The sequence below is a fragment of the Antrostomus carolinensis genome, unplaced genomic scaffold (genome assembly GCF_000700745.2).
Source record: "Antrostomus carolinensis isolate BGI_N321 unplaced genomic scaffold, ASM70074v2 scaffold4552, whole genome shotgun sequence".
NCBI lineage: Eukaryota > Metazoa > Chordata > Aves > Caprimulgiformes > Caprimulgidae > Antrostomus > Antrostomus carolinensis.
Genome location: NW_010300118.1, coordinates 107,917 through 126,066, shown reverse-complemented (window position 1 = coordinate 126,066; position 18,150 = coordinate 107,917). Strand labels below are relative to the sequence as shown.

Sequence of the window (18,150 nt, the reverse complement as noted above, 5' to 3'; positions counted from 1 at the left end):
CAGCAGAAGGCAGAGGCAATGCTGCAGGCTAATCACTATGACATGGATATGATCCGGGAGTGTGCAGAGAAGGTTGCTTCCCATTGGCAACAACTGATGCTGAAGATGGAGGACCGTCTCAAGCTTGTGAATGCCTCTGTTGCCTTCTATAAAACTTCTGAACAGGTACAGAAGTGCTATGTGATCTGTGTCTGCCTTGGTTAGTTCTTCAGTGTGACATAAAACAGCATTACAAAAAAACTAGAGTTGACTAGGTTTGATTATATTTACTAGTTTGATAACAACTGCAGTTATACAAACAATGCAAAAAGCACATCCTGTTACCAACTGCCTTAGAAGAATGACGTGTTGCAGCCTTTCAGTATATAAAGAGGTCTTATAACGTACAGGCTTTTTATGGAGGTCTGTAGTGACAGGACAAGGAACAGTGGTTTTAAACTGAAAGAGGGTAGATTTAGGTCAGATATAAGGAAGACATTTTTTACAATGAAGGTAGCGAGACACTTGTTGCCCAAAGAAGTTGTGGATGCCCCCTCCCTGGCAGTGTTCAAAATCAGGTTGAATGAGGCTTTGAGCAACCTGATCTAGTGGAAGATGTTCCTGGCCAGGGCAGGGAAGTTGGACTGTAGGTGATCTTTCAAGGTCCCTTCCAACCCAAACCATTCTATGATAAATGACTAGTAGACAAATTGTACTGACTACAGTGATACTGATCTGGCTACACTTGCTTCGATTAACAAACTTCAAAGAACGTGCAATACCAAAGTGCAGTGGTTATTGGTGAAGACTCAGATCTTCATCGGCCTCTTCTATCGCTCTCCCCTTTAATATTCTTCAGGTTCTTTCTTTTAATTGAGAAAAGTCTTATGAAACATTTTTAAGATGAAACACTGTACAAGTGCTTAGTTGGATTTCTGCTTGTTTTAAGAAGTTTTGCTTAAACCATAAACAAGTTACACAGAGGTTTTAATGGAAGGACTTCAGATGGCTAATTCAGTTTTTTGTGTGGGAGTCAGAGAAAAGTAAGCTTTATCCTACTTGTCTGCAGAAGAATTTGGGGGAAGGTTGGCAAGGTTGCTTCCTCTGCAATCGTATCTTGAGCCCACCCTGAACTGTGCAGTCACAGAGGTGGAGGAAGATGAGCAACTTTAGGGATAGCCTTCTGAGCAGTTCTACAAACGCAGGCCGATGCTTGCAAACCTACAGCAAAGGTTCATTGCCTTCTCTTAAGTCCCAGTAAAAACATGTCAGAAGCAAAGATACATATAAGGGGTAGATTTGTTTTCCAATTTTTTTGGCTTGAATTTGGAATTTTTGTCTAACTGAATTATATTTGAGTTGGACTCCTTCTTCCTGATAGGTATGCAGTGTACTGGAAAGCCTGGAGCAAGAATATAAGCGAGAAGAAGACTGGTGTGGGGGAGCAGACAAACTGGGTCCCAACTCTGAAACAGATCATGTTACTCCCATGATAAGCAAACACCTGGAACAGAAGGAGGCGTTCCTGAAGGTACAATGTGCCATTTTTGGTTGTCTTCTGTGTCTTGGAAAGCACACAGTCAAACACTTACTCTTACAGTGCTGAAATGTATGTGGAAAGCAACAGTGCCCATTCAAAAGCTACAGGTATGTCCCAAACTGCAAAGATGTGGGAAATGGCACATTAACTGCTTCTGACAGTGATTAGAAGGATACTGCCAAGTGCATAAAATTGTAGCCAGTTTTATAAATACATTTCCTGTTGAACTTCAATAGATGTCAAGTCTCCCACTGTGACTGAAGAGGAATTGGGGAATCACTGCTTTGGGCAACTGTCATTCTAAAGAATGCTTAAAGGCTGCTGCTTTGGAAGAGAAGTGACAGTCACATAGTGCCATTGCTGCTTGTGCATCAGAGCAGCTCTCAGATGTACTTGGACTACAGTAGAGTACGGAAGGAGATAATTGCTAGCCAAGCAGCCGGGAGTAGCTGAGTTTGTGTAATAGTCTGCAGATAATTGAAAGGCTTTTGTTCCAACTGATGTCCTAATGAAGAATGTTGTTGATCATACTGAATAAATGTGCAGTGGATGTTTGCAAAGCAGTGTAACTAACTCTGTAACAAAAGGCTTTTTCCAGCGTCACCTTGAAAGATGTCAGAGTATAAAACATAGTTTTAGTAAAAGCATTTTGTTCTCAGTGCACAGATGAGAACATTCAAAAATGTACTAGCATAGCTCTAAGTATATTGCCAAATAGATCTTTCTGCTGCTGGCATGTGAGTTTCCAGTCTTTGTGTTAAGACAATTTGAGAAATGATTTAGTGTCTCTGTTACTGGATCTAACCATACTACCTTTATCTGACCTTTTAAAGTAGCGTTTCGTATTCTGCTTATTAAAAATAAGAGAGCCAGCCCATATGTAGTAACTGGTGTACATTAAGATGAAGGCAGATAAGCTGAGTGCTTAGCAGCAAGCACTAAAAGTTCTCAAGGCCTTGTCTTAATATTTTAACAACTTGTCTTAATATTTTAGCGCTTTTGGTTTCACTTCAGTGAAGCGTTTACTTTTGCTTAAAGTAGTGGTGGATGTTTTGGAATATCCAGGTGATTGCATAAGCATGTGTACTCTGTTTACACAATAAATAAATTCAAGTGGCACATGGCACATATACAAAACAAACTTCTTTGGGAGCTTGTGAGTCATGCTGAAGGCTCTACAGCAGGTAATTGCTTTCCAGGATCTTCAGATTAAAAGTAATAGTATTTTGGTGTTTTTTGGGGTTTTTTTGCTTGATAAGTAAGGATTAACTGTTATTTACTGGGAAAATGTACTTGGCTTAGCTTGGCTTACTTGTGGAAGGATTTTAACAAGCAATGCTTTTTAAAATTGGAGAGGGTAGGAAATTCACAAAAGGGGGATGAGGAAGGTCCTTCATCTTTTTCTGGATATATGTATGTGTGCATCTTCAAAGAAAGTAATACTGCTGATTCTCTAGGCTTGCACGCTGGCTCGGAGGAATGCTGATGTCTTCCTGAAGTACCTGCACAGGAACAGTGTAAACATGCCAGGAATGGTGACACACATCAAAGCACCTGAACAACAAGTCAAAAGTAAGGGGTTTCTTGTTCTTTCTTTCTTCAGAGAACGTGATCATCATGTGTTGTGGTGTGTGTGATGACGGGGGAGTGAAGCCTGTCCAAGTGGAAGGTGTTCCGTCAGGCTTAACAGGAAATAATTAAAACTGCTTGCACGCTTTGAAGAAGCTGCCAGTCATCAAATTCTCTTATACCAAAATGAAGTTGCTTTGAATGTATTTATCTCCTGCTTACACTTAATCTTCTTTCAATTTGAGACTCAAATGTGCTGCTTTTATTCAGAGAATGAGGTAGTGAACTTCCATGTGATAATGTTTGGTCTGAAGCCAGATGGGAGCTGAACACTGTAAGCTTACTCAGTATGTTAGTGTTGTGCATTCTGTGAGTTGCTTGCGAGTGCCAGGGTAATACAAGATAATCCCTTAAATGATGCCCTTAGGCCCTCCTCATAGTTGAATCAGTAATAAGGAACTTCATGAAGTATAGGATAACTGACATGTTTAAATTAGATGTGCAGATAGGTAGTAGCTGAGGTGGGGCAGGAAAGAACTAATACATGGGGCTTGGCTTTTGCTAGGATTAATTCAATGTAGTGCACATTTTTAAGGTGTAAGGAGCTGTGGGGAATGGAGTAGGGAGGGAAATCTGTAGGGCTTTCAGAGACAAAAGGACAGAAATTAATAGGGTATACAATAACTGATGGGTGAGGTACACAGAACAGAGATCAGAGAGAGAGAGAGAAAAATAAGTACTGCATTTTACTCATTTATTTACTGTTTGTATCCTGCTTGATGCATTTTGAAGCTGTGACTGAATAGTCATGCCATGCTACAGACTCAAAACCAGAGAAGTCTAATTGTCCAATTAATTGGTGTTTGCAGCTACCCTAAGTGGAGGTATGCAGAGGATGGAGCCAAACTCAGAGGAACACAGGAATAGGACCAGAGTAAAAGGTTGCAGCAAGGAAAATTCTGAATGGATATAAGGAGAAAGTGTTACAGCAAGAGTGAGAAAGCACTGAGTAGAGCAGGTAGCCCAGAGAGGTAGTGGAATCTCTGCCCTTGGGAATTTGTAAAACTTAGTTGAACAGTCCCCTGAAAAACTTTGAAGTTATTTGTGCTTTGAGAGAGATATTGGAATAGATAGCCTCCAGAGGTCACTTCCACTCTAAATTATTTGATGACTCTATCAGAAAAGGACATGTTCACTGCTTTACTACAAGGAGAAAACAGTTTGTGTTAAACTTACCCATGTATCAATTTCACTCAAACTGAAAATCTCCCTGTGTTGAATTTTTTGTGTTGGAGAGGTAATAGGGTGTTGGCCATACTTTTCACTCTAAGGAAATAATTGGATTGTAGCAGTTGAATCTCCGAGCATGTAGAGCTAAGAGAAAGGATTGTTTTCCTTTGTCCTCAAGGCATCAACATTTATAGAACTGTACAAGACAAAATCTCAACACAAATGCTGGCAGTATCAATAACTGGAGAAGTGTTGCTGACATTTGTCACTTAGCTCTTCTCTTAGTAATAGACAAAGAAAACAAACCAGAAGCAAGCAGGAAGTTGTAGCTACCACACTTACTGAGTATAAGAAAAAATGTTAGGGCTTTTAGACAAACATTTTAAAAATTCAGTTTTAAAAGCTGTTTTGTGTAGAAACAGTCATTCTGAGAAAGAGAAATGTGTTCAAATGAGGAAAGAGTAGAAAAGTCTCTGTTATTGTCCTTAAGAATAATTATATGTCAGAACTGTAGTGCTATGCATGTTCTGTGTACATTTAAAATCCTGGATGAATTATACATGTTTAAAAAGCAAAAAAAAAAAAAAAAAAAGACAATGAAAATCCTCAAGCAAGAAAAAATAAGCCATGTGCACTAACATTTTTCACCCATAAACCATGTAATATTAGAATTAGGCATGTGTCAAGATAAAACTAGCAAGGACTCCTTCCTTTTGCATCTTAATGGTATGGTGGTAACTGACCAAATGATTTAGAAGTTCACTCTGATCTTCCTGTTCAAATATGCATGTAAGGGGAAAAAAAAAAAAATCTCTTTTCTAAATAGAGGAAAAAAAATAGGGTGTTTATTTAATTTTGGTGAAATAGAGGTTACATGTGTTCTGCTGGAACACTCATACACAGTTGTGTGCTTGAAACAGCGTGTCCAGTCTGTGATCAGTATATAGTATATAAATGAACACTTGAAAAACTTGAGTTTCTGCAGAACTGCTGAATGTTTTTCAAAAACCTCATTCAGTGGTGTACTTTGCCCTTACTACCAGCTGCAGATTATGATATCTAGAACAGCAGAGTCTTAATCTAGGCAAAGTTTAGCTAAGCACGTGCTTCATGGGAAACAAGAATCACCATGGTACTGAACTCCGAGATGTCCTTCTGTCCCTTCATACCAGTGTAAACTATTTCCTTGACCTGCAGTTAAGAGTATCCAAATACTCCATTGAACACTGTGCCAAAGCTAAATCTTAGGAAGGAGTTGTGGCCTGAAACTGCGCTGCAGCCAGCAGATTCAGTTGGTGAAAATTGCTGCAAGCTCAGAGACGGAGCATCCTTACTTTGCTTCTTCATGTGCTGCTTTGTTCCCTCAATCTCTGCTGTACAGGCTGCGACTGAACATAGTACAGGAACTTGTCTAGTGGTGCTCATATTTTCAGATGGGTTGACAGAGAGTGCAGGATGCATAGAGACAGCTGAAAGCTCTCCAAGCCTCGCAGAGCCTGGAGAATAAGCTGAAAGTTTAGGATCCAGTTTGGTATCCTAACAAATGTTGGAATCAAAGAAAATAACAACAGGGACTATAGTTCAGAAGGCTTGAGAAAGAACTGCTCATCCAAACCTAGTATTAAATGTTGATGATCTATAACTTCCTTGGAGTGTTTTATAGAATATGTTTTTCTCTTCCTTGTCAGTCCAAGAAATTAATGGCAGTAACACCTAACAGTACCCAGCCAAATGTCTCTCACTGGCTTGCCATCTGTATCATGTCCTGACCAAACAAATGCTGTTCCAATTAGCTAAATTCACCTTGCTCGCTCTTTGTCAGAACTACTTCACTTGCGTCATTATCAAGATGTCTCTTTTTATATAGTGTGTCCAGTCAGGTGTATTGCATTGTATTATGATAGTGTTCCCCCCTCTGAAATCTGGCATATATTCTAAGCAAGTGTTTTGGAGGTGGCGTAGGACAGAAATAAAACTGAAAAAGCAGGTGAGGCTGATAGCAGATCATCTCATGGCTTGGCTAAGGCACAGATCAGTTGAGGCACATTTGAGGATAGCCTGCCTATCAGGAAAAAACCTTGGCCATAGTTACCGGATTACAACCAAAAGCAAGACCTGGGTGATCTCAGTGCTTTGTGGCAAGTGGCAATTTGGTACTTCATGCACAAAGATGATGGCAGCGATGCAGACAGGTTTCATAATCCTCAGGGAGGCTGTGAGGAGTAGTTGTAATTGGTCTCAGATCACTAATATAGAGAGAGGTGCTTTTCCCCTCAGGCTCCCTTCATTTGAGCTTCTCTGTCAAACTGTTTCTTGAAGTTGTTGGCTTTTGGGATGTAAGGCATGGTGGACCCAGACAGTGGGCATGGGAACACAGAGGCGTTAAGAGGCCTAGCACCCGTGAGCCTCTGTTCATAATTACGGAAAAGAACCAGCAGTGGGTGTAAGTAGAAAAGCAAGTAAAGGGTTATTGTGAGGAGTGAGATTTTTTTTGTGTGCTTCTGGTAGACTTCTCCTCGGGTCCTTTGCACTTCCAACAGAATCACCTGGCAGAGACATTGAGTGTCCCCATTTCTGTGTATTTCAGATTTACATCTGGGTTTGCAGTAGCTACAAAGTCTGGTAGGGCTGCTGCTCTGGAAGAAGCAGTGGGTCAAGTGAGCTTTGTTTGAAGGTGGGGAAGGAATCACACACAAAACCCAAACATTAAAGAAGCAGAGTTCGGCTGAAATCTTCTGCATATTATAAGCAGAAGGTCTTTGCCAACCAGGAGGAATTTATAAGCTAGACATGTGGAATTGCAGGTTAACAGTGGAATTTAGATTTGACTTCTCAATGGCAGACAGTTTCTGATAGGAATGGAATAACAAATTGTGGAATTAATTATTTGATTACCTGGAAATTCTCTGAAGGCCAATGAACACTCATATCTGACCAATTAACTTAATTATACTGCTGTTGGTTTTGTTGTTTTGGTTTGTTTTTTTTTAAGGGCAATTACAAATGTAATCATTTTGTATGTTTTTTTTTTTTATTACTTGGGTTTCTGCACATTTAGTATCTGCTTATGTTGCATTTGTTCTCGTAGTGACCAAAGGTTATATATGTGCCCATATGTATTAAATTATTAAAATATTTTATAGGGAGACTGGTACATTTAGAAATTTTTTAATTATGGTTAATATGAGTTGTTAAGCATGTTGTGATTACTTGTGCCTGCTGAAGAAACCCTGTTAAGAACCATCTTTAGCAGACTACATTTTCAATTCTGTTATAAACAGTGGCAGTCCCTGTATAAAAAACACTTGAGGAAAAAAAAGGTGTCAGTAGTGAGTTTTAATTGCATCTCTAGTTTCTTTAACCAACATTTCTGTAAATAATAATGAAAAAGGAATGCTGTGTTTCATGAATATCAGGAAAAAGAGGAAAAAAAAGGAGTAACAGAAAGAATAAATATATTGTACAATATTCTACAATATAAAGTACTTTATTCTGATTATTTTAATGTGATATTTCAAAATTGGTTGTGATAACCTCTGTTGAAACTGTTTCTTTCTGCAGATATCTTGAATGAACTCTTCCAGAGGGAGAACCGTGTGCTGCATTATTGGACAATGCGTAAAAGACGTCTTGATCAATGCCAACAGTATGTGGTGTTTGAAAGAAGTGCCAAACAGGTGAGGGTTTATATAAAAATCCTCTTCAGTGTAATCGAGGTCTGACATACACTGACTTGTCCCACAATAACAAATTTGCCATTGACTTCAGTATTTCAAATGGCTGAATGATGAATGATTAAAAACAGAAAGTGAAATTATTTGCTTTTCCTTTAATACAGAACAACTAATCTGTTGAGGCGGGGTGTCTTAACTGCTATAACCTAAATGTAGTGTTTTGCTTCTGCCAGCTTGATCTGGTACTGGCGGATCTCCTTTCTGCAAGGTTGTGTTTGACAAATTGTTATGCTTGTTAACGTTTACACATACACCTAATGTGATCACGGAAATAACAGGCAGCAACACTTTTCTGAGAGGTTGGGGGGAAAATGTCTAATTAAGTTGACTGGCAGTTTTAGAAAACTGTGACAAGTTGGGTAAGTCACTAAACAGTAATAACTGAATGACTTTGGAAAGTTTTTGCAGTTCTACATGTACTTGGTTTCTTGGGGTTTTTGCATGGTAAACCCACCTCTTTGTATTTTGTTGAATTTATCAGTCTGGAAATATCTATTAAATAACTACCACATACACAAAAAATCCCCTTCACTAATCAAAACACAAGCCATAAAAATAAGTAGGGGGTTACAAGGCAGAATTAGTAATGGGAATGACCTGTGATGGTTTTTTACTTTAAATAATAAAAAAAAAAGGATATAGGACAAAGAAAGGAAGCTATCCGTTCCTGTTCTGCAGAAAAAAACTCAACGCCCATAGTGTGAAGTATAGTTAGATTTACTTTAAAGAACTCAAAAACCTAATTTTTTATTTCTTTCTGATAGCTAGCATAGACAGAAGCTTAAATATTAGTGCTCTGTTTTGGTCTCTTGAAAGATTTCTCAAGACTGTCTTTCATGCTTTCACAAATAAATTAATGCAAGATAAATCTTGGGAGTGAAGTTAAAGCCGAATACCTCTTTAAAACAAAAAAAAACACCCCTTCCCTACCTCCACCCCGCTTTTGAATAACCTTAACTTCAACCTCCGCCAAGCACATGACCTACTTGCTTTTGTATAGAGATTACTGACTAACAGTCAAACCCTGGAGATAACGATCTGTCAGCATTTTAATTGTAAATCCCCTTTTTCAGCTATCACCAGTTCAGTCATTGCAAACCTATTGGGACTCCACACTGATTAGCCATAAAATGGAAATGTTGCTGTCTTCATTTAGATTGTTGTTTGGAAGTTGGAAGAACCTCTTCTTTGTGCCTTCAGAACTAGACTCCCTGTGCTGAGAGCAGATACCATAGTAGTTTGCCAGGAAAATGGTAAATTTTCAGATTGTTCCAGAGTTAAGGGCTCATCTGGTCACTGAATCAGTTTCTTCGGTTCTTGTATGGTGATATGTGTCTCCAGCATACAATCCCAATCCTCACATGAAATGAGAGCTGGTCTAAACCGTAGGAATCAACATCAAGATGAACTTCCTGTCATGTTGTGGCTCGAGAGAGCTGCCAAAAAGTTAAGAAAGAGCAGCACTTTGGAAGTTGTTTTGTTTGTCATTCATTCCAGCACTGTGTAATAAACCCACCAAATAAAAAGGTGGAGGTTAAAAAATTAGAAGCGAGAAGTATTAAAATAAATGTTGCTTGCAATATCAGAAATAGCCATGGTGCTTGTCCAATACAAGTCTTCACTTGCAAAGATTGACATTAGAAAGATGAGAGGCATTGTACAGGTGGTTGATTGAAATGACCCTTTTCTTGACACTAGTCCAAGAGTTGTTGGTTTGTTTCCATCAGAAGCGTTTGAAAAGTTCAGACCCAACTCACCAGGCTTCTGTCTTCACTAGTATGTGACTAGGTAAATGACATCCTAGCATTTCCATTCAGTTTCATATTTTCTACTCACATTAATTTTTGTACAGAGAGACAAAAGCGGGTTCTAAGTGGAAGGATCAAAGAAGTTCAGTCACAGCCTTAATGAGCTTAAATTTTTGGTGGAATTATAATACAGAAGATGCCTTTTCTAATTCAGTGTAAGGTTATGCTCTTGAAAAATACATATCTACTGTCCACCAAGATAAAACTTTTCCTGTTCTTGTTAATGTGGATGGGTGAAAGGATAAACTGAAAGTATGAGAGATAAAAGGAAGAATGAGGATGTGCTAGCAATCTACTGCTTTTTCTCTCGAGATACTAAATTTTTATCTAGTGCTGTATATATTTACTGAAGATGCAGAAGATACAAAAGTATTTAGCAAGCTGGATTAAAGTCTTTGAACATCTGGTATTGGCTTTGTCAGAACCAAGAAGTTTCTAAGTTCATGTGTCTTTGCATGCTGCTGTGGTGGCATGTATTTAGAGCTGCAAAACCAGTTGATAGTGTCAGTCTTTGGTTATGTTTTTTATTTTTACTGTTGTCCAGCAGTTTGAGAGGACTCTCTTTTTTTCTAGTAGCCAGAGCAGGATTCCTCACAACCACTGAGTTATGCTTAAAAGAGCAGCAAATATTAATGTGGGTAGAACATAGATAATAACATGGATCAGCATGTTTCATAATAGTGAGACAGTAGGTGTCAGGATGTGGAAGGGAAACAATTTTAGTCTGCAGTTCTTGGTTCTTGTCTCTTACTACATATACATACATTAATTGGTTTAACTGATGCATCTCACCATTCCTCCTCTGCTTCAGTTTAGTTTCTAGGAGTACATGTAGCTACAGACCATACTTTGTGAGGCTGGAATCCATGTCGACTAAAGAGTGAAATGATAGTTAAATCTTGCATGTTTGGAAAATTTAGCCTACACATTTGCCAGTCTTATGTGCATTTTTATAAGTTGAAAAATGTGTATTTTGAATACAACTGTTTTGCACCAAAAAGTTGATTTTTTGCTCAGCTGGGGAGTATACTAACAAAACTGTAGACACAGAACCTTTTAATAGTGGATGACTATAGTCCTGTAGTAGTGGACTTTCCTGAAATATTCAGATTCATGTGTCAGTTGTCTTTCTTAGTCTATGAAGCAATGCTTAAAGGATTAAGTGAATTATTTCAGAGTTACAAACTTTTTGATATTGTGGAGGTATTAAATGATTACCATGAGTGACATAGAGTAAAATTTACCTGTGGCCAGTCTGTGTGAAATATGGGTTACAGATAGTTTGTTGGTGAAAGTATGTTGCTTTCTCTCTTACTTTTCTTTCATTATGGCTTTATTTAGGCTCTGGAATGGATTCATGACAATGGAGAGTTTTATTTATCCACACATACTTCCACTGGTTCCAGTATCCAGCACACTCAAGAGTTGTTAAAAGAACATGAAGAATTTCAGATCACAGCAAAGGTAATACATAAATAAATAAAATGATGTTAGATTTTAAAAATACAAAACAACCTAAACTTGCCCCTTCCCCCAAAAAAAACCCCAAGGATGTGTCTATCAAGATTTGTTTACTTGCAGTGGCTTTCTCTCTGTATTTGTGCTGGGAACAGAATAAACCAAAAGATAATCAGAAGATAATCACTGTTACTGGAGCTCCATCAGCCCTATGTGCTGTTGATTTCTTATGACAGAATTGCAGTGAGATAGCTTAAAAATGGTTTTTAAAAAGCCACGAACCTTGCAGGGCCTTTGATGTCTGCTTTTATTTTCTCATGTCTGTGGATTACTGCATTACAGCATTATGTTATTCTGCATCTCTGGAGGCTTATACGGAGGTCCATATGTCACTTGTGAGGCTTCCCAGTTTTCACATGTGAGAGACAGGCGACTAGTACATGACTGAAGCACCTGTAGCCTTATCTGTCTCTGTGTTTCATTTTGTCACCTGTTCAAACTGTCACCTCTTTCTACCTCTCAACTCTCCAGTCTTCATAGAGAAATAATAGAACCCAAGAAAGTAAACAAGTGTTCATTTGTCTGAAAGACCACCTCAGAAGAGAAGAGACTTGGAGATGGAGTTAGCCATGGGAAATGATAAAAGAGAATCCAGAAAGAACAGAGATGACTTTTGCTTTTCAAACGTGGATTTTCTTCCTTCTGAGTTTTGCTCCAGCCTTTGTTCTGCTGGATCCCTTCCAGCATGCAGAGCACCACTGCCCCCCTTGTTTCCTCTGTCAGTCAGCAGATGACGAGGGTGCCTCTTTTGAAAGGATGTTGTTAGTGCCACTCCCTTGGCGTTCTGGTACCTGTTGGGAGGATGTATTAGCCCCTGCTAGTTCCACAGTGAAAAGAAATGCTCGGATGAGGGACCATTAGGAAAGAAAAAAGTTTTTTGTTTTGGTTTTTTTTTGAAAGGACAAACACTTGATTTTTCCAACTGATGTAAAACAAGTCAAGTTCTTACTGACCTTTTTGCTTAACTCCCTGTTACCAAGGGTCATGACAGTACACTTTACTCTGACATGGTATCAGAGATAGAGAGGTGGAGGTATGAACTCATCCATTGTGAATGATTTATGATTTATGTGAAAGAAAGTGCATAGTCTTAGGCAGCTTGTTACATGGAAAAGCATTCATTAGGGATTTGGTGGTGGCTAATTGTTCTCTTACTTTCTCTCAAACAACTGTCTGACAACAAAATGTAATATAAAAAGATCCAAATAATATAGTCTTAATCCATTAAAATGTAAAGCGTGTAACAAGACTTATCTATATCTCAACATTTCAGTGGTTTCTAGAGGAGGTAGATTCTTGGGACTGTGGGCCAGGTTCAGTACCAGTGCTTCAGTGGTAATGAACAAAATATCCTCTTTGGCATCAAAACTCCTTTGTATTGATGCGAGGAAAATACCCATGTTCTGAAAAGCTTGGCTAGCAGGATTTAATCTCTGGGTGAGACATGGAACACATTTTTGAAAGAAAAATAAACAACCTCCTTCTAGTCACGTAACAATAAATCACAAAGAAACCTATCTTCATCTTGTGCTGTTGAGAAAAAGGTATCTGTTTAAAGGAGTTTCTAGGAAGAAAGAGGAGGAAGCTATCTCCTTTGATGGCTTCTCGAACTGCACTTAGTAGCAGGTTAAGGAAAATGACCCCCTTCATGACAGGTAGAGGTAGTAACTATTTGATGTTTTCCTGTTTTCATAGCAAACCAAAGAGAGGGTGAAGTTGTTGATACAGCTGGCTGATGGCTTTTGTGAAAAAGGGCATGCTCATGCAACAGAGATTAAAAAATGTGTCACAGCAGTGGATAAGAGGTACAGAGACTTTTCTCTGCGCATGGAGAAATACAGGACCTCTTTAGAGAAAGCTCTGGGTATTTCCTCCGATTCCAATAAATCGGTAAGAGAAATTTGAGTGTGATGACAGACAAACAAGCCTTGCTTGCATTTGATTTTAGCTATCGTTTTCTCCTGTCTCCTTCCTTAATCAATTCTTCCTTTCTTTAATAAAGAGCAAAAGCTTGCAGCTGGATATAATCCCAGCCAGCGTCCCTGGGTCAGAGGTGAAACTGCGTGATGCTGCTCATGAGCTTAATGAAGAAAAACGAAAGTCTGCCCGCAGGAAAGAGTAATAAGTTTATTTGTTTTTAATCAATGAGACTGCATAAATCAGTCTGATTATGAAACAACTGTCATGGCTTGTCTGGCAGCTTAGAAATTAGATAAATAGTAAAAAGAGAGTGATATTACTCAATAGCTCTTACTGCCTTTTATTCATATGCTTATTCTAGCATGTCAGAATCTTGAACTTTCAAAACCATGTTAAACTTCTTTTAATGTGCTTTTTTACTTTTTAGAAATAATGTGAAATAAATGTGTAAGGGGAGGAGGGAGGGTAACAGTTAAAAGACTAGCAAGTGAAAAGCATTGGAGAAAAAATTCAGTCTCCTGCCACACTTCTTTCTGCACTGGTTAGTAATGGAGGGATGTTACCTCTTATGTTTCCTTCATCTGTCATCTCTCTTCACAGTTCTCAGATTTTATTGCAGCAGTGGAAAAAGCAAAAGCTGATGAGGAGAAAGATGTATTCTGGTTATTATGCATTCATAATGTTCTAACAGACTGAGATTTGATTATTCTTTCTGTTGTCATCTAAGGTTCATTATGGCTGAGCTAATTCAGACAGAAAAGGCTTATGTAAGAGACCTCCGGGAATGCATGGATGTAAGTTTTCTTTTTTTCACTAATCTTTGAAGACAGGATTCAATCCATTGCTTTCTGTTTCTTTCTGGTTTTAACAGCCAAGCATGATTGGTTTGCAGTCATAGGAACAAATTAAGTCTCCTTTCTGCTATTAAGAAGAAAGTTAGAATTACATCTGGTAACAGCTACTTCGTAATGTATATTTTGCTTTTGTCAGTACTGAGTTACAGTGTGTGCTCTTTTCCAAATTCATAAACGTGTGGGGTTTTTTTGTTTTAGAGAGGGGAGGGAAAAAGGAGGGGTTTACTTTATTTGCTTTGCTAGCAATAGAGAAGAGCTTGTGTTAATTCTCTTATTATCTGTATCACATGTTCCGCTACTAGCTGACTTTTTGAATAGAAATTCAGAGAGATTCCATGGAAAAGTGCCCAGTAATTGTTACACTGAAGCAAGTAATGTTCAATATTAGCTGTTGCACACAGCATGAACTTCTAGACTGCAGACATGACCTTGATAAGGAATATCCTGGAGCATTAGAGGTTGTCAAGAGCACTATGCATTTTAAATTATGAAGTCTCAGGGGCTATGTTAAATTGTCAGTTTTAGAACTTGGATTTCACTGTCAAAATCACAAGGTATATTTGACACAACAGGTACTGTCACAACTGGAGATGATTATGCTGCATGATCTTTCCCCAGTTCTTTCCAGGAGTGCATGCTTACAGATACCTAGGTGCTTCTGTTTAGAGTTTATCAGGACTTTTCATGCTTTTTTTTTTTTTTTTTGTTCTGGGCAGACGTATCTGTGGGAAATGACAAGCGGAGTTGAGGAGATCCCACCTGGTATTGTAAACAAAGAACACATTATCTTTGGAAACATGCAGGAAATCTATGAGTTCCACAATAAGTGAGTGACTTATCTTCCATTTCCATATTACTGCTAAATCCAAATGATGACCTGAGGGATTTCCTAATGAAAATATTGTGTGTATGAATAATGGGTGCTTTTCCATAAAATATCTAAAGGATTTCTTCTCGCATTGCTAAATTGTTTCAGTTGTTGCTTTTTGCAGGCAGGTAGATACACCATTAGAAACTGTTTTTTCATTCTTGGACATCTTTCAGCTTTTAAGAAATTATTTGGATACATTAAAATTTTGCTGTAAGTTTTCCATTTGTCCTAAAGAGATGGAAACCACAGAACTCAGTAGAATACAGGTATAGCACAAACATCAGTTTAAGACTCCATCATTCCTTCAGAACCCTCATTCCTGATTTCCAAGTGTGACTGCTAGTAGGAAAGAGTAGGACTCCCTCTTCTTTGTTGATACTTTGAAGCTTCTGTGGAGACAGCCCACCATTTACTTGAGTACAGAGCATGAAAGAGGCTTGTCCACTACATTTCTTCTGAGTGGAATGGTTCCTAAGCAGATCTGTCTACAGAAGTCTTGCTCTGAATCTTCTGTTTTTGTTAATTCATTGGCATTTGTATTGGGTTATGATTCTTTTATGTAACAAGGTATATCTAGCATATTCCAGAACTTGATTTTACGGTCCTTTGTACGGTTTGTGTTGAGCATCCAAAAAGCAAGTCACCTCCTTTTTCTCTTGAGATGAAGGCTAAACTTGAAACTGAAACAGCAGGAAACCTTGATGAAGAACAACAGTTTTTTGGTTTGGTTTTTTTTTTGTATACTCTTATACTGCTGGATCAATTTTGATATTCACATCAAAATTTGTATTGAATTACATTTTATATTAGTTCTGTTATTACACATTTTTATTCATTCCTTCTTTAACTCATGTTGTTCGTATGAATTACATCAAGTTTTTTAACCACCTTTAGTCACAGACAATAGATCAATATCAGCTGCTCTAGTGAAAATGTTTAATGTGTTTGTTTCTTTTCTACCCATAGTATATTCCTCAAGGAGCTGGAAAAATATGAACAGTTACCAGAAGATGTTGGACACTGCTTTGTTACTTGGGTAATAAAATTAGACTTATGTTTGGAAGTAACAAGGGAGATAAGGAAGCATGAAGGGATGGATTCTTGCTCTTGGCTCCCTTTTTAATTTGTAAAATTAGTGAAAGTACCTCTTCCTTCAAAGTTGAGTAAAAATGTGTGCATCTAACTGGGAGGGAAAAAAAGAATAAAGCATTGCTGTCAGATGCCAATGGTGAGCTGCTCTTGAAGTTTATGCATGTTGCCTAAACCTGCATTCAGATTTGGTTTGGGATCTTTGTCTTAGCTATGAATAGTCTACTTCTGCATACTTTGCTATTGTTTTCAGTCTTGCCTGATGTATTTTCTTATACTGCCAGTTTGAATGGGAAAATAATTCTGTGTAGTTTAATTTCTTGAAAAAGAAGATACGCTCTCTGATAACTGTGTACAAACTTCTTGAGACAGAAATGATGCTTTCTGATAACCTGTTATAAATTTGTATTTTGTTCTGCAGGCAGACAAATTCCAAATGTATGTTACTTACTGTAAAAATAAGCCAGATTCTACCCAGTTGATATTAGAACATGCAGGAGCATACTTTGATGTAAGTACTTTGTGTCCATCTTAAAATAATGCCTTGGAAGTCTGAATCGTGTACTTGTGGTTATGCTGAGTGCCTAATTTCTTAAGAAAAGGCAAGTTTCGTGGTACTAATACTACAATTTAGTGTCAGCTTAAGAAAATCAATCCTGTATCTCACATGGTTAACTTATATTGCTCATATGGTTTCATAAAGCTTTCAGATCGAATGTAAAATGTCACTGTCAAGTATCAGAGCAGTTCAGAACTGGAAGCAGGTTCTGACAGCAACAACTGAGACATGAATCTTCAGCTCTCAAGCATATTCTAAAAATCTTATCTAAGAAAGGGCCAAAATGTAGCAGCTGTTAGAGGTTTCAGGGAGGAATTTTGGCCACACTGAATGAGTTTTGGTTGAACGTGTATTCACAGATGATTTGAGTGCTCTTTACACCTTTTTATTTCCCTCTCTGCTGTGCTGTGGAGCTGTGCTGCTCCACTCTGCTGCCACTAGCTGTGTAGTCACACCACAAATTTTTTTAGAATTGTTTGTAGAAGTAGAGGGGAGGACATAAGAAAAAATGAAACAAATTAAAAAATCCCTGATGTTCTTGGGGTTAATTGTGAAGGGCTACCACTGAGGAGATGGGGATTCTAAACATTGTAAGGTAAAGCCTTTCTGTGAAGCCTCTGTTAAATTTTCAGTGTTTGAAGAGCAGATAAGTTACAGGAAATCACGCAGATATGACAAAAAATTTCAAAGAAAAAAAGCTAGTAAATACTATTTTAAAAAACCCCCCAAAACCAAAAAATAAACCTCTATTTCTTCCCACCACCTCCAAAGGAGCACCCTTTGATCCCTCTGTTTTACCAGTATATCCAGAGCTCTCCATCCCCTAATCCACCTGAAGTGGATTAAAAGTATGAAGACCTAATTCTGTGCACAGGTAGCTTCAAGAGCTTCCACTATCCACCACTGGAACATGTGAAAATGTGATGAGTATCCTGTCTTGGGAATTTCTGATACTGTAATCATGGTTAGAAAGCACACACCTGTGGTGCGTAACTTGCTGTTCGAAATTGTGTGGTTAAAATATATCCAATACTGTGATAAATGGTGAACGCTGGCTGTGAAGTTCAGCCGTGATCAGTACTTGAAATCTGTAATTATCCCATCTAATTATCATCTAATTCTGTTTTCCTCCTTTAGCTTTGTGAAGGTCATTCTTTTTTGTTTATAAGTGGCTGTTTTGTTTTTAAGGGTTTGGTAACAACCTCTTTCCTTTAGTTAGAAAATGTCACTTCGTGCTCCCCCTTGTGGGGAAGCGCTTTCTGTGACTGTTAACAGCTGAACTGCCAGGTGATGCTAAGAAACCTCCACCTCAGCCTTCCTGTGATAGTCCTGCCTGTTCCCCTGAACACTGAAGTTTGTTTTCTTTTTTCTCTTGCAAGTAACAAAAGCAATACAGATTTTTAATTACAGGAAAAAAAAAAAAGGCGTTGCCACATGTTCACTGTCCCTAATCATTGCTATTTGTATTTAGGTTTCTTG

At 38.2% G+C, this 18,150-nt stretch overlaps 1 protein-coding gene across 1 annotated transcript in view; it reads left to right on the top strand.

Annotated features, from left to right (window-relative positions):
• The window catches only part of LOC104521114 (triple functional domain protein), a gene marked incomplete at its 5' end in the record, with an annotated part of 134,226 nt that overhangs the window by 27,332 nt on the left and 88,744 nt on the right, over nucleotides 1-18,150 (top strand). The window contains 11 exons of the mRNA XM_010163014.2: nucleotides 1-165; nucleotides 1,361-1,510; nucleotides 2,977-3,091; nucleotides 7,880-7,995; nucleotides 11,202-11,324; nucleotides 13,074-13,268; nucleotides 13,381-13,496; nucleotides 14,026-14,092; nucleotides 14,869-14,978; nucleotides 15,990-16,059; nucleotides 16,534-16,623. The exon at nucleotides 1-165 is cut by the window's left edge and continues 7 nt beyond it. Of these exons, the coding sequence (XP_010161316.1) occupies nucleotides 1-165; nucleotides 1,361-1,510; nucleotides 2,977-3,091; nucleotides 7,880-7,995; nucleotides 11,202-11,324; nucleotides 13,074-13,268; nucleotides 13,381-13,496; nucleotides 14,026-14,092; nucleotides 14,869-14,978; nucleotides 15,990-16,059; nucleotides 16,534-16,623 (1,317 nt within the window). The remainder of the gene's footprint in view (nucleotides 166-1,360; nucleotides 1,511-2,976; nucleotides 3,092-7,879; nucleotides 7,996-11,201; nucleotides 11,325-13,073; nucleotides 13,269-13,380; nucleotides 13,497-14,025; nucleotides 14,093-14,868; nucleotides 14,979-15,989; nucleotides 16,060-16,533; nucleotides 16,624-18,150) is intronic.